Raw genomic sequence first — 15546 nt, 5'->3', positions numbered from 1 at the left:
TTTTTGCCTTTATCAGGATATATATTACATACATAAAAAATGCCAGAAGCAAGGCGGGTCTTTATATACCAAATATCACAATTCCTTATCAAAACTCCGGCTTGATAGGGTTATATCTAAAAAGCCCAATGAAAAGGAACAACCCTTAAAGGCAAGGAATGTACATGTAAGTAGGAACGGGGAGTGTTAGAGGCATTCAGAGTGGGTGTGGAAGGTGATCTTTAAAAATTTAATGAACGAATTTTTCAGCCTCACCCGTCCCAGCGGTAATAAAATGGTGAGAAATATAACATATAAATTCGCGAGTTTAAATCGAGCTCAAGGCCTAACAATAATTATTTTATCATTATTATTATTATAATATTTTTTTTCTTAATTGAAAAAATTGTTTTTGTTTTCCAAAAACAAAATACAATTTTTCAAATTTAGAAAAATTAAAAAATAACAATAATTATCATTAGAAAAAAATTATTGTTCTGGACTTGAGCTCGAATCGAACCTTGAATTGAAAAAATTTTAAATTAGAATAGAAGAAAGAAAAAATTTTAGACAACTGCCAAAGCTCGTTGTATAGATCCATTTCCGGAACTGCTAAATTCCTTCATCGGCAACGTTTAGGCGCCGCTGCTATAACCATTCAGCCATCAAAGCGGTTTTTTGTTTGTCTTCATTATTCCTACTTCAATTCTGGTTCTTGCCAATTGCTATTCACAGCACTGCGACATCTGTTACAGAATAGTTGTGAAAATTGGACTTTGTTTATGGCGATGATGCCATAGTGTCATATTTCATTGACACTTTTTCCCCGTGCTCTGGGATGTATTAACAATTTTTGTTGTTATATATGAATTAAGAAAAAATATATTATAACAATAATAATGATAAAATAATAATTATTAGGCCTTGAGCTCGATTCAAACTCGCGATCTTACAAATCAGTAGGCCGATATAATAACATATAAATGTTTGCATTGATTAGAGACGGTAAAGGAGTGTCTTCAATTAAGACCAAAATTTATATGTGATATCTTTCACCATTTTATTACCATTTGATCGGGTGAGACTGCAACAAAACTGTTCATCCAAATGTATCTGGTAACCTTGCCGTGCGCGGACGTGTTTTTGATCACTCTTCGAATTGTTATTCTTTTTACTTTGCAAACAAGTTTTATCTTTTATAAATATTCATTAATATAATAGAAAACAGTTTATAAGTTTAATTTCGTATTAAATCTTTACACAGTGCAATATACATAGTGGCTTTTTGTGCAATTTAAACATTCAGTCTTTGTGTTCATAGATCATAGATTTTAACAAAAATTTGTGATAACTGCATACCTTTTTGTTGGTAGCTGCTATTAGCAAGTCATTGTGTGCCCTTTTTGCTTTCTGTTGTGTTCGCTGCTAGCTATACGCTGTCTTGCGATTTGCATCCAGTGCTTCAAAATAACTCTCGCCCATATTTTTGAACAGCTGTTCAATTTATCTTATACTTATAGTTTCTTTTGCCTATTTTTCTTTTGGGTTTGTTTAACTTTGCAATTATGTTGGATTGCTGTGTCAAGAAGTGCACCAATCAAAAGAAAATTTCCCGTGGTGATACTTATGTTTGTTGTTGGCTCTGTGATAATATGGCTCATGTTATCTGTGCCGGTTTCTCTCCCATAAGTGGTCGGGTGGTTGACCTAATATCCAGCAAAATTGGACTGAACTGGACATGTTATGATTGTCGTTCCGTAGAAAATGACATGCGAGCTTTTATGAGGCAGACTCAGAAAGAGTTCACCAACATTTTTATTGGGTTTCGTGACCTTAACGAAAGATTCAAAACGATGGAGGCTCACTTTAAAAAATTGAAAGTGATATCTGAATCCCCAAAACGGAAGAAATGTATGCCCAACAATGATTCTAACTTGTCTTCGAGACAGGGGCAAATCTGTCCTCCTACGAATGTCCCTTCAACCGCGTTGACTGATACGAAAAGGCTTACCAAAGACGTTATGAACAATGCAGCTCAGGAATCTCCACAAGGCTGTGTCGAGACTTCCAGTGAGACGATCTCTGGCAAATTAAACGATGCACGAACTAATAGTGGTACCTTTGCGGCTGTTTGTTCTACGTCACCAATGTTGATTTCGCTGGACTCCCCAATTCATCCTACACCTCCACCGGTATCTTTGGCTCCAACAATAACAGTTACCGATACTGGGGTTGTTGCTAGCGATACAAGTGTACCTGAAAAGAATATTACTTCTTTGACGGGGTCGATAATCAACGCTAGGTCAAGCAATGCGTTTTCTGTCAACTGTTCTATAACGGCCGCACCTTCCCAGCTCTCTGTTGCGCTATCCGCTACTCCTTTGCAGGTGACTGCCGTGCCACCTGGTAGGGCTGTATTTGTGTCCCGATTACACGCCTCGCTTACCGAAAATGATATTGCTCATTACGTTTGCTCTAAACTTGGTGTTGCACCCACTAGTAACATCAATGTGTATAAATTTAACTTTAAATATGAGAGAGACATCTCCTCATTTAAGGTATCCCTTTCAGATGAATATTTCGATAAGGTAATTGATTCCTCTTTTTGGCCTAAGCATACTGTGGTTCACTTGTTCACAAGAAAGGCGAGGGCCGAACCTGTTTTATTACAGCCAAAAAACGGTATGACGAACACAGTAATAACAACACAAAGGTAATTGCTGATATGTCCCGTCTTCTCATTAATTACCAAAATGTTCGTGGTTTGCGATCAAAACTTCTTCCATTCTTCCTTAATTCTTTCAACTTTTCTGCACAAGTTGTAGCTTTTACGGAGACCTGGCTAAAGCCTGATAATTACAATTCTGAGGTTTTTTCAAATAAATATGCTGTTTATCGGCGTGATCGCATCTCTAGACCGGGAGGTGTCCTTATTGCTGTTGAATCTAACCTATCATCTGAGTTGATTTCGCTGGACAATATCTCTCATATCGAATTCATAGCAGTTAGGCTTTCATTCGGTAGCTACATCATAATTTTTTGCTGTTCGTATATACCACCTCGTTCGGATATGGATGTTTATGCTAGTCATAGCTCGGCCATCTACGATTTGCATTCGCAGTTGGGAGATAACGATCGACTTGTTGTTGTTGGTAACTTTAACTTGCCAACAGGTAGTTGGGTTAATATAAGTGATTCAAACTTTTTAACTCCCACTGCTCAACATGAGTTTCTCAATTGCTTGTTAGACTCATCTCTTTTACAGATTAACAATGTTCCAAATAGTGGAAATAAAATGCTGGATTTAGTATTTGTCGATGGTTCGGTGGGTACTGCCCTTACGCAAATTCCACCTGTATCCCTTCCAGAAGACCCTCTTCATCCTACGCTATAGATATCACTTGATATCAGCCTACCCCGTAGGATTCAAGTACAGTCTCGTCCCCGATCTAGATGCTTCTACAAAGCGAATTTCATTATGCTCAATGATCTGTTGGCTTCCCATGATTGGTCGGATCTCTTTGCTAGCATTGATGTCGATTCGGCTATCTCTATATTCTACAGTACGCTTGATGGCTTCTTTGATACCTGCATTCCTACTCGCTATACCCTATGTTCAAATAAGCCCCCTTGGTTTTCAAGGCAACTTATCAGACTTAATAACATTAAATCGTTCTAAATTTCACCGTCTTAATCAGCTTTGTTATAAAAATTACTTGAGTTGTTGTAAAGCCCAATTTTTTAGAAATCCAAAAAAGTTTTACAGTTTCGTAAATTCAAAGCGGAAAACTTCTGGGTATCCTTCCTCATTAACCTTTGAAGGTAAAAAAGCTTGCACTGATGACGACGTTGCTGAACTATTTTCTGAGTTCTTTAAGTCCACGTATTCATCCAGTGGTTTTCATTCCGGTCAATATCCCTATCGCTTAGATAGCTCGAATTCCATTAGGAATCCTGCTATTGATGGTAATATTGTTCTTCAGAGTCTTCAATATTTGAAGCCCACCTTTTCTCCGGGACCGGACGGTGTTCCTAGTTGCGTGCTTGGGTACTGGGCCGAAAACATGTATGAACCTATTTTAAAATTATTTGAGCTATCTCTGGGATCTGCGTCATTCCCGGCACTTTGGAAACAGTCTTTTATTATACCCCTGCATAAAAAAGGTAGTAGGTCAAAAATTGAAAACTACAGGGGTATTGCTAAACTTTCAGTCATTCCTAAAGTCTTTGAACAGATTGTTAACAGTCAACTCCAATATCAGTGTTCTAGTCTTTTATCTCCATGCCAACACGGTTTCATTCGTCAAAGGTCAATCACTACAAATTTGCTTGTATTCACCTCTATAGTTATGGAAGGATTTTTAGCGAACAAGCAAACGGATGTCATCTACACGGACTTCAGCAAAGCATTTGATACCGTCAACCATGAGTTACTTATTCATAAGCTTGATTTACTGGGCTTTCCGTTTCACCTATTAATGTGGCTGAAAAGCTATCTTTCTAACCGGACCCAAAAAGTCCTGTTCAAGTGCAATCTGTCGGAATCGTTCGGAGTTTCCTCCGGCGTTTGCCCTTTTCATTAATGACTTGCCACAGACAATATTATATTCCCATACTATAATGTATGCGGATGATGTAAAACTTTGCTACACTTACTGTCCTACCGATTTGAGTTCCTTAAATCTTCTTCAGGCCGACTTGCACTCGTTCCAATGTTGGTGCACAACAAATTTACTAGCTTTAAATTGCTGTAAATGTAAGCATATGACATTTCACCGAGTGAAGCCAGCATTGAAACCTTATGCCATAGATGGTACGCCTTTGGAGCGTATATCTATTGCAAATGATCTAGGTGTCCTTTTTGATCCGAAGTTGAATTTTAACATGCATATTTCATCTATTGCCTGCAAAGCGTTGGGTTTACTTCGATTTGTTAAAAGATGGGCTAAAGAGTTCGATTATCCGTACCTCACTAAGGCTCTTTACACATCGCTGGTTCGTCCAATACTCGAGTATTGCTCATGCGTTTGGTCCCCTGTTTCTCAAAAGCATATAAAGCGTCTTGAGTCAGTTCAAAAGCAATTTTTGATGTTTGCATTGCGCGGCCTTAATTGGGACTCAAGTCTCCACCTTCCTCCATACAGAAGTAGACTTCTTCTTATTAACTTACCCACTCTGGAAAATCGGAGAATATTACTGGGGGTATTGTTCATCCATAAGCTCATTATTGGAGAAATTGATTCTGCGGACCTTCTCAGCCGCTTGTTTTTTGCGGTTCCCCCTAGAGTATCCAGACACTACGTTCCTTTCTATTTACCCCTTTGTCGACGAAAGTTTGCTAAAAATAATCCTCTTCTTATCTGGTGCGCGCACTACAATGACTTGTATAGCTGTATCAGTCTTGAATGTACTTTTGCCACTATACGTAATGCAATACTTGCCTATCTAATTTAAGAGATACAAGCTAATTTAATTTGCCGGCATTTTATTTCTTCCATAAAAAACAGGAACTATCTCGTTTAAGGATGGAGGAACATTTATCAACATGTATCATTAAGAAGGAACAAGACAGTACTGTGTTGATTGGAATCTGGTGCATTCCAACAACGTAAAAACCATGCTTTTTCATGAGTCACTGACCGGAATCGTATGCATTCCGGCAGTATAATCTTATGGGCCAGGCATCGTGCTGATTGGAATCCGGTGCATTCCAACAACACAGGTCATGTTACTTTTTTATGCCTTGTGACGGCGTATCCTCATTACACTACTCTTAGCACTGCCGGAATCCAATGACATGCTGATTGGAATCTTATTGCATTCCAACAGGAAGATTGGGATCAACTGCATTCCGAAATCATGCTGAGCGGAATCTGATGCATTCCGCCAGTATAAGATTTCGCTATAAGATCTTATTTCTGCTCATATTTCTTATTATTACTATATTCTGAAATTAAAGAGTAATGTTCATTAATATATCTTTGTTTGTAATATAACATTGTTGAAATCTCGATATATCTTAAATTTTATCTTTTGAGTTGTATATTTATATATCTTTTATATTATGCAGTCGACCATAGTTTGTCGTCGACTTTAAATAATAAATAAATAAATAATAAATAAATAAAAATTTCAACATTAAAGGCCACTGTAATATACTCGTAGAAAAAAACCGCTAATAATAAATGTGTTAAAACCTACATTATCATCCCTAAACCTCACCTGGAGAGGTCGCTGGTGGAAACTCGCTGCAAGCACTCGTTGCGTTTCTTTTCCTTTTTTGGACTTTGCTCTACTAAAAACGGTTCCGTTAAATGGCATCAGTTCCTTAGAGCCTATAAAAGGGACGAACAGTTATAGGCTCTCCCTTATTCTTTTACCAGCGACCACCAGGTGAGTGTTTTACATACCATTTATTTTGCCATTATATTTGCATATATTTTGAATAAAGGCCTGTGCGACAGGCTAGCATATATATATATACCTACATCGTTGCATAGTTAATTTGCATCTTTATTTGTTGTTGGACAGCTAGGTACAGCTGGTAAGTTTCGCATTATCCCGAGTTTCAAGAACCGGCTCCCCATAGGTTCCCCGTTTCCGGAATTCACGAGGAATTCCGGCTCCATTTATCCCCGCTCGAACATGGTCCTTCGAGCCGGATCTTGAAACATTTTTCTTTTTTTTTTTGGTAATAAAACCAGCTGCCATTAGGTTTTCCTTTTGCCTATACGCGTCCAACAACAAAAATTCATATCTTTTGTCTTTTCCAACAATGTTGCTTTTTTTAAACCTGTCCACCAACAATTGCCAAGGCCCATTGGAAACCAAGCAAACACACCATACCAAAATCCATTGTGAATAAGCAGTGCAAGTAAGAAGCTGCTTGTTTACATGTGGTTTTTGACATTTAGAACTTAGCCACCAGGAAAAACGATTTTGGTAAGTTGGCTGGAGAAAACACAAGAAATTCGTGTTTTTATTGGACATTTTGCGGCCGCGATCATCTAGAATTTCACCAGGGCAGAAAAGGAAGCACCCCGGAGCAAAAGCAACGTGTTGAAGGCACAACGACCGCTCACACAGGAAGGTAACTGGTTCTGAACAAAATGTAAAATTATTGTAATTTACGTGTATCTATTAACATCACACCATAAACGGCATATGCTGCTCGTGAGTTGCTTATTTCCCTTTCCAGCTTTTCGTCCACAGCATATCACCCGTCTAATCTACCGGGAAGGAGGTCAGCGACAAGGAAACGCAAAAAGTAGGTGAGCGTCAACCAGTTTGCGCCCCGACTCACCGAAAGAGTGTGGCCAGGACCACAATTAGAATACCGGTGCGATAAGGCTGTTAAGCGAACAGTCCCCACCGGTGGCCAGTGAATAAAAAGCCTTATTAGTGAAAGTTATTCAAAGTCCCTGAGTAGCAGGGCAGTGAGTGAAAAAAGGTGCTTTAAAAGAGGTTTAATATACCCCCCAAAGAAAACGCTGAGCATACTAGGCCAGTTGTGTGTGTGCAAAAGTCCCTGAAAAGCAGGGCAGTGAATTGAAAAAGGTGCTTTAAAAAAGGGTGAAAGTACCCCCAAAAAAAAGCAGAGTAACCAGGTAAAAGTGTGTGTGAGTAAAGTCCCTGAAAGGCAGGGCAGTGAAGCGATAAAGGTGCCTAAAAAGAGGGTGAATATACCCCAAAAAAGCAGAGCATACTAGGCCAGTTGTGTGTGTGTGCAAAAGTCCCTGAAAAGCAGGGCAGTGAATTGAAAAAGGTACTTTAAAAAAGGGTGAGCATACCCCCCAAAAAAGCTATACGGAGTCATCAAGAGGCAGAAGGTCAGCCACGGTCCAAGAGTTCAGACGGTCAGCTCTAAAACGGGCATAGATAGAAGGAAGACGTGTGGCAGTTACAGGTCAGGTAAGTAACTTATCCTGAACTCACCTCCCCACGTCTGTCTGTGTAGGTATCGGCCCATACGAACGGCCCGCCGCTTTTGGAATCGGGTCAGCAGACGAGCACTATCTCAAAGGCCCTCACGCACGGCCCGCCGAATTGGAAAGCAATAGTGTAGCGCAACCTTTTCAAGGCCCAGACGAGCGGCCCATCGCTTTGGATAACACGCAACACATCCTAAAAGGCCCACACGAACGGCCCACCGCTTTGGGAATCTGCAAGCGCCGCCCAAGCAGTAAGTCGACAAAACGTTAGGCACTAAACGGGTGAGTTTTTTTTATATACTTTGCCTATTTTAAACAGTTTATTGGTACTTAGTTTTAGTAACCCCTCAAGTTGCGGCGCAGTACTCCTCTCTATCTTTCCACCCCCTCAGCAGTGCTAAAGGCAACTTTCACACCCACCCTCCTTACGTACCCACAAGCGGAATATTGATACATAGGTTGACCAAACCCCCTTAAGTTGCGACGAACACCATCCCCTACGCAGGACCCCTATCTCGCCAGTTTGTAAATAGCTATTTATCAGGGTCCCTGAACATGGCCAACGCACAGGATTTCTCTCGCGTTTGTGATGCACTTCTGGAGTTTGAAAATCGGTTCGACGAATCTCCAGGGGCGCATCACACGGTATTTTCCTTCGAAATTCAAAAGGAGGAACTTAAGGCCCTTTGGGATGCAGTGAAGTCTTTGAGCAGCTATTCCCGAGATCTTAATGACGACGATGACGGGTCCGCGGCCTTGCGAGAAGCGAAGGTTAAATACCAAAACTGCTACACAGCATATCTGACGTGCGCAGACCTGATGGGTGAGACCATCCATAACCTCACCCTCATCCGTCAACCCTCTTCCACGGTAAATCACCTCTCACACGAGCCTGATTTGACGGTGAAACTTCCACCGTGCGACACCGAAATTTTCTATGGTGACTACACTGCATGGCCATCCTTTCAGGATCTGTTTACGGCCATATATATAAATAATACGCGGTTAAGTGAAGTGGAAAAGTTATACCATCTAAATCACAAAACTCGGGGGGAGGCCACTCACGAATGAGGGTTTTGCCATTGCGTGGCAGAACCTTTCCGATAGGTTCGAAAATAAGAGAATTATGATCAATTCTCAGCTGAAAATATTATTTAATCTGCCATCTGTGACAGGAGAGCGGGGAACTGAAATAAAAAATTTACAGCGATCTGTAAATAACTGCATCTCAATACTGCAGATGCATGGCATTGATACCGACAACTGGGATGCAATTTATTTATCTGGTATCCAGCAAGCTGCCGGACGCAACACTAGCCTTATGGGAGCAGGGAATTACCAACAAAAGCGAGATTCCGGCGTGGCAGGATCTGGACAGTTTCCTGACGAGCAGGTTCCAAACCTTGGAGACAGTGTCGGACATTCAAGGAGTTCGAGTTTCATGCGGAGCAATCAGTCGGCCCTCGACATCCACCCACGAAAAAAGGAAGCTATCAGCCAATCAGGGCAATTTTTCGCAGGCAGGCTGCAGGCTGTGCCTCAATGTTCCCCATACTCTGAAGTCGTGCCCCAAGTTTTTAGCAATGAAGGTAGAGGACCGCTGTAGGGTAGTAAGGAAGTACAATTTATGTATGAATTGCCTCGCGCATTCACACGTTGCACGTAATTGTACTAGTACCTTTAATTGAATGACTTGCCATCAGCGTCATCATTCACTCCTGCATCGCAACCCAAATGGAAACAGGCAACTTCCATCCAATGCCAGTCCCTCCCCCCAACCTAATACGACTCAATCATCTCAGGACCCAACGACCTCAGGGAATATAAACGCGTTATATTTTATTTATCTGGTATCCAGCAAGCTGCCGGACGCAACACTAGCCTTATGGGAGCAGTGAATTACCAACAAAAGCGAGATTCCGGCGTGGCAGGATCTGGAAAATTTCCTGACGAGCAGGTTCCAAACCTTGGAGACAGTGTCGTACATTCAAGGAGTTCGAGCTTACCGCGGAGCAATCAGTCGGCCCTCGACATCCACCCACGAAAAAAGGAAGGTATCAGCCAATCAGGGCAATGTTTCGCAGGCACGCTGCAGGCTGTGCCTCAATGTTCCCCATACTCTGAAGTCGTGCCCCAAGTTTTTAGCAATGAAGGTAGAGGAGCGCTGTAGGGTAGTAAGGAAGTACAATTTATGTATGAATTGCCTCGCGCATTCACACGGTGCACGTAATTGTACTAGTACCTTTAATTGCATGACTTGCCATCAGCGTCATCATTCACTCCTGCATCGCAACCCAAATGGAAACAGGCAACTTCCATCCAATGCCAGCCCCTCCCCCCAACCTAATACAACTCAATCATCTCAGGACCCAACGACCTCAGGGAATGTAAACGCGTTATACGCGGCGAATTGTAAGAATATTATTTTAGGAACCGCCATGGTACACGTATGTCATAATGGAGTAGCATATGAAGCCAGAGCTCTTCTGGATTCGTGTTCAGAAGGGACCTTTATCACGGAGCGCCTCCAGAGACGCATCAAACTTCCAACACGCGCTGCAAACACCAAGGTAAGCGGCATCAATGCCACGTCCGCTGCAAACGTGCGTAAAGTAGCACTGTTCATTTTAGGATCACCTGTCGACCCCCAGCTCCAAATCGAGGCAAGAGGCCTCATTCTCCCCCAACTGACAGCTAGTCTTCCCCAGTTTTCTGTCGACCAAGCCTATCTTGGTCAACTCCCCCCGATACAGTTGGCCGACGTCAACTTTCACAAAAGTCAGCAGGTCGACATGATTATCGGTGCTGACTTGTACCCCGCGGTAATAAAAGGGTGTGTAAAGAAGGATGTCTTAGGCTCCTTGTTAGCTCAAGAAACAGTGTTTGGCTGGATCCTAACTGGCCCAGCCCCGCTCCCCCTCCAAACGAGTTCAGAGTTTTTCGTCTCCCTCTATACGGAATTTCCCAGCGCCCAGTTAACGCTGTTTTGGGAATTAGAGCAAGTTCCGAACAAAAAGTCCGTTACCCCCGAAGAACAATTTTGCGAAAACCACTATGTAAGGACAACGATCAGGAATGATGAAGGACGGTACATGGTAGCATTACCATTTCGACGTGAGTTCCCTGACGACATCAATGTTGGACATTCGCGAAGCAGCGCAGTGCAACAGTTCATCCGGAACGAAAGCGCTATGTGTCGAAAACCGGAGTTAAAGGAAGAGTACCATAGGGTGCTGCTGGGGCATATGAGTCCAGTGAACCCCACGGAGGGCAGGAACTCCCCAATTCCCTATTACCTACCTCACCATGCAGTCATCAAACCGGACAGTACAACCACGAAGGTGCGCGTGGTCTTCAACGCTTCCAGTCCCACGTCGAATGGAGTTAGTCTGAATGATGTTCTCTACCCTGGACCAGTTCTACAGGCCGACCTTACTGCCCTATTATTAAAATGGCGCTTTTTTAAGTATGTGTTCAATGCAGACATCGAGAAGATGTATAGGCAGATCCTGTTATACCCCAAAGACACCCAGTTTCACAGGATAATTTTTCGGGAGTCCCAGAACGATGAGCTGGTAGACTACGAACTCTGCAGAGTGACTTTTGGAGTAAACTGTGCCCCGTACTTAGCTATCAGGACTCTCCTCCAGTTAGCTGACGATATCAGGGTTCGTTTCCCTTTGGCTTCCAGGATATTGAAGCAGCATATGTACGTCGACGACGTTCTCGCAGGTGCCCATGACCGCGAGACAGCACTACAAGCTCGTGACGAGCTCATAGAAGCGCTCAAAGGAGCTGGATTCCCCCTTCGGAAATGGACGTCAAACTCGAAAGAGACCTTGGCAGCGTTACTAAAGGAGCACCTGCTAAAGGAGGAGTTCCTGGAAATTGATGACCTCAGTAAGCCAGGATGTTAGGTATACGGTGGAATGCGGTACACGATATGTTCCATTTTAGCGTCCAGGAAATCCCTACAAAACCAAATTGCACCAAACGTGAGGTTTTGTCTTATGTTGCCAAATTATTTGACCCCGCGGGATGGTTAGGACCCATAGTAGTAGAAGCCAAAATCTTGATGCAAGACAGCTTACGAAGATTGATTGGGATGATAGCCTTCCTCCAGACCCTCACCGGCGATGGGAAACTTTTCTAAAAAATTATACCCAACATTTCAGAAATTAAAATTCCACGGTGGATTCATTTCACACCGTGGCATGAAATCGAGTTCCACGGTTTTTGCGATGCCTCGGAAAAGGCATATGCAGCCGCCCTGTATGTTAGAGTGTACGACCGCACAACAAACAGAACTCCTCATGTCAGTTTACTGGTAGGTAAAACCAAGGTGGCTCCAGTTAAAACCGTCTCTTTACCACGGTTGGAATTATGTGGAGCATTGCTTCTGGCCGAACTTATCCACGCTTTGCTCCCCCAATTCGACGTTACGCAGCCGACCATCTACAAATGGACGGACTCGACCATCGTACTCTCCTGGATGAAGAAGCCACCGTGCTGCTGGACAACCTTCGTGGCGAATCGGGTCGCAAAAATTGATGAGCTCGTCGGAGTGGAGGGATGGAATCATGTGGAATCTAGCGATAATCCAGCGGACCTGGGCAGTCGCGGTGTGACTCCGCAAGAGTTGGCGGACAGCACGCTCTGGTGGCAAGGCCCAAGATGGCTGAAGGCGCCCCCATCGGAGTGGCCAAGCAAAACAGATGCCTTGCTTATGGAAACGGACCTAGAACAACGAGCTGTCCGAGCTCATACCACCAGCGCTCAAGAACTTCCGGATATTCTGGAGCGATTTTCGAACTTTTCTAGAGCCCTCAGAGTCATCGCACGGATCTTCCAGTTCTACCGCAACACGCATCCTGTGCATAAGTTAACCCCTCGCAAGGGCACCCCATATATCTCACCAGAAGAAATTAAGATGGTAAAAGCCCGGCTTATTCTTTTAACGCAGAAACGATTCTACGCTGAAGAGTATCGGATGCTAGCTTCAACTGAGGCAGTGAGCTCACAGAGTTCCATCCGCACCCTCAACCCCTTCCTCGATGGGGACGGAATAATGCGCGTGGGAGGAAGATTGGAGCTATCGACGATACCCTACAACGAACGTTGTCCAATTATTCTCCCATACGACTGCGCGTTTTCGCGGCTTGTAGTAAAATTTTCACATTTGATTTCCCTACACGGGGGAAATCAACTAATGCTACGACTTTTGCGATCAGGATATTGGATCGTGAAGCTAAAAAATTTGATAAAAAATATAATAAATAATTGCAAAGTTTGTCTCATCTACAGGAAAAGGACACGTGAGCAGTTGATGGCAGCACTACCGCCAGAACGAACGGAGCTCTGGCGACCCTTCACTAATACCGGAATCGATTTCACTGGTCCGTTCGACATCAAAAATTATACGGGCAGGGCATGCCTAGTAACGAAGGGTTATGTCTGCGTGTTTGTTTGCTTTGCTACGAAAGCAATACACTTAGAGGCAACAAGCGATCTATCGACAGCCACATTTCTGGCTGCATTTGCGCGGTTCATATCTCGGCGAGGCTGTCCCCACCAGGTGTATTCGGTCAATGGGACGAACTTTGTAGGAGCAAACAAAGCATTAAGGCAAGACTTTCGGAATTTCATAACTGAAGCTGCTCGGCATACCACTATGTCATATGCCCATCAAGAAATCCACTGGCATTTTATCCCACCAGGAGCACCCCACATGGGAGGACTATGGGAAGCAGGGGTAAAGAGTTTCAAAACCCATTTCCGCAAAATTTCAACTACCTTGCGATTCACAATGGAGGAATTATCCACTCTACTGGCTAAAATAGAAGCCTGTCTGAACTCGAGACCGATCAGTCCGATGTCTGACAACCCCGACTGCATTGAACCCCTCACCCCTGGACACTTTCTGATTGGAAGCCCCATACTCGCGAATGCAGAACCAGAGGTTCAAGGAACACCGATGTCAATCGTCAACCGATGGCAAAAGCTCAAAGCTATTCATCAAGGATTCTGCCAAGGATGGAATGGAGAGTACTTGAAAGAGCTACATAAGAGGGTTAAGTGGCAGCACCCCAACGAAATCTTGAGGTTAACGATCTAGTAATTATCAAAGAGGATAATTTACCCGCTAATGAATGGCGACTTGGTAGAGTGGTGAAGGTTTTCCCAGGCCAAGATAATCGAGTACGGGTGGTAGAAATACGCACAGCCCGTGGTGTGATTACACGGCCAATAGTTAAATTAGTCCTACTACCTATCGAAATCCCTAAGTAACCAATTCTCTCTTTTCAGCTTTCTTTTTTCTTCTCTTAGATAAAAGTCGTTCAAACCAAAATGGTTCGAGCCAATACTAAAAACACCCATCGATGCCCCTTATGTCAGCACAACCACCGACTTCTGTTCTGTCGCCAACTGCGCCGTATGGAACCAGAGGAGAGACTACGCGCCGTCCTCCTCCACCGCCATTGTGCCAATTGCCTGTCACCGCGCCATGTAACGCGCAACTGTCCGTCAACCGGGCGATGTGACCGATGCCATGAGCAGCATCACAGCCTTCTCCACCTATGGGAGACACCACGGCGAGAGGAAGACGTGCCACAGGGCCTTGACGAGGTTGAAAATCGGCCAAGTCAGCGACCGCGACCATACCGGGCTCGAGAGCTGTCGGAGTCAAGTGAAGAAATACTGGAGATTGATGCCAGCGATGAAGACCTCCAGCAGATAAATGCTCTTGTGCCAGTCACCGCCGAAACACCGGTACTCAGACCACCCCTGTCGCGTATCCGATCCATAGTTTCTCGGCCGCCTCCTTCGCCCCACCAGCGTCGAGCACAGTGACACCAACGAAGGCGCGTCGCACAACAAGGTCCACACCGAGGGCTAAGAGACGCTCGAGAGCGAATTCAATGGGCTGCCAGAAATGCAACGGGTTTTTCTGTCCTTATGCCTACCGTGGTGACCAAAGTAATGACAAGGGGACGAGCGTACTATTGATGCGCGTGTCGCCGATGATTTCGACAACCTGCGCCTGGCAGACCCCTCATTCTACCGCTCAAGCGCAGTGTCTCTGATTCTGGGAGTAGACGCGTGTGGAGCCATACTCCGTCCAGGACTTAGGCCTGCAACCCCGACGCAACCGCCTGCTCAGAACACCGTTTTTGGATGGGTCATATTCGGAGTAACCCCATACTGAGCTGGCAAGCAAAAACCTTTAGCGTTAAGAAAAATGAATTTATAATGAAGTTTATACGTATTTGAATTTATAATGAAGTTTGTATATTAATATTGAATTTATATTGCAGTGATGCTGCAAGGCGGGCGGCATGTTAAAGCCTGCATTATCATCCCTAAACCTCACCTGGAGAGGAGGACTTTGCTCTACTAAAAACGGTTCCGTTAAATGGCATCAGTTCCTTAGAGCCTATAAAAGGGACGAACAGTTATAGGCTCTCCCTAATTCTTTTACCAGCGACCACCAGGTGAGTGTTTTACATACCATTTATTTTGGCATTATATTTGCATATATTCTGAATAAAGGCCTGTGCGACAGGCTAGCATATATATATATATATATACCTACATCGTTGCATAGTTAATTTGCATCTTTATTTGTTGTTGGACA

The 15546-nt window shown here is 43.6% G+C and overlaps 1 protein-coding gene across 6 annotated transcripts in view; it reads left to right on the top strand.

The window, feature by feature from the left end:
* The window catches only part of MED18 (mediator complex subunit 18), a 332244-nt gene that overhangs the window by 299726 nt on the left and 16972 nt on the right, over window positions 1-15546 (top strand). For 3 of the 6 annotated variants that reach the window (XM_067782062.1, XM_067782061.1, XM_067782059.1), the window contains exon 6: window positions 17-166. The exons of 2 other annotated variants lie outside the window; for them this stretch is intronic. In XM_067782062.1, the coding sequence (XP_067638163.1) occupies window positions 17-166 (150 nt within the window). Of the gene's footprint in view, window positions 1-16; window positions 167-5486; window positions 6058-15546 lie in introns of those variants that run through there. One more of the 6 variants, XM_067782060.1, reaches the window with a different exon arrangement.

This window comes from Eurosta solidaginis, chromosome 4 (assembly GCF_040869045.1).
Source record: "Eurosta solidaginis isolate ZX-2024a chromosome 4, ASM4086904v1, whole genome shotgun sequence".
In the NCBI taxonomy this organism is placed as follows: Eukaryota; Metazoa; Arthropoda; class Insecta; order Diptera; family Tephritidae; genus Eurosta; species Eurosta solidaginis.
This window is presented reverse-complemented; position numbering and strand designations above follow the sequence as displayed.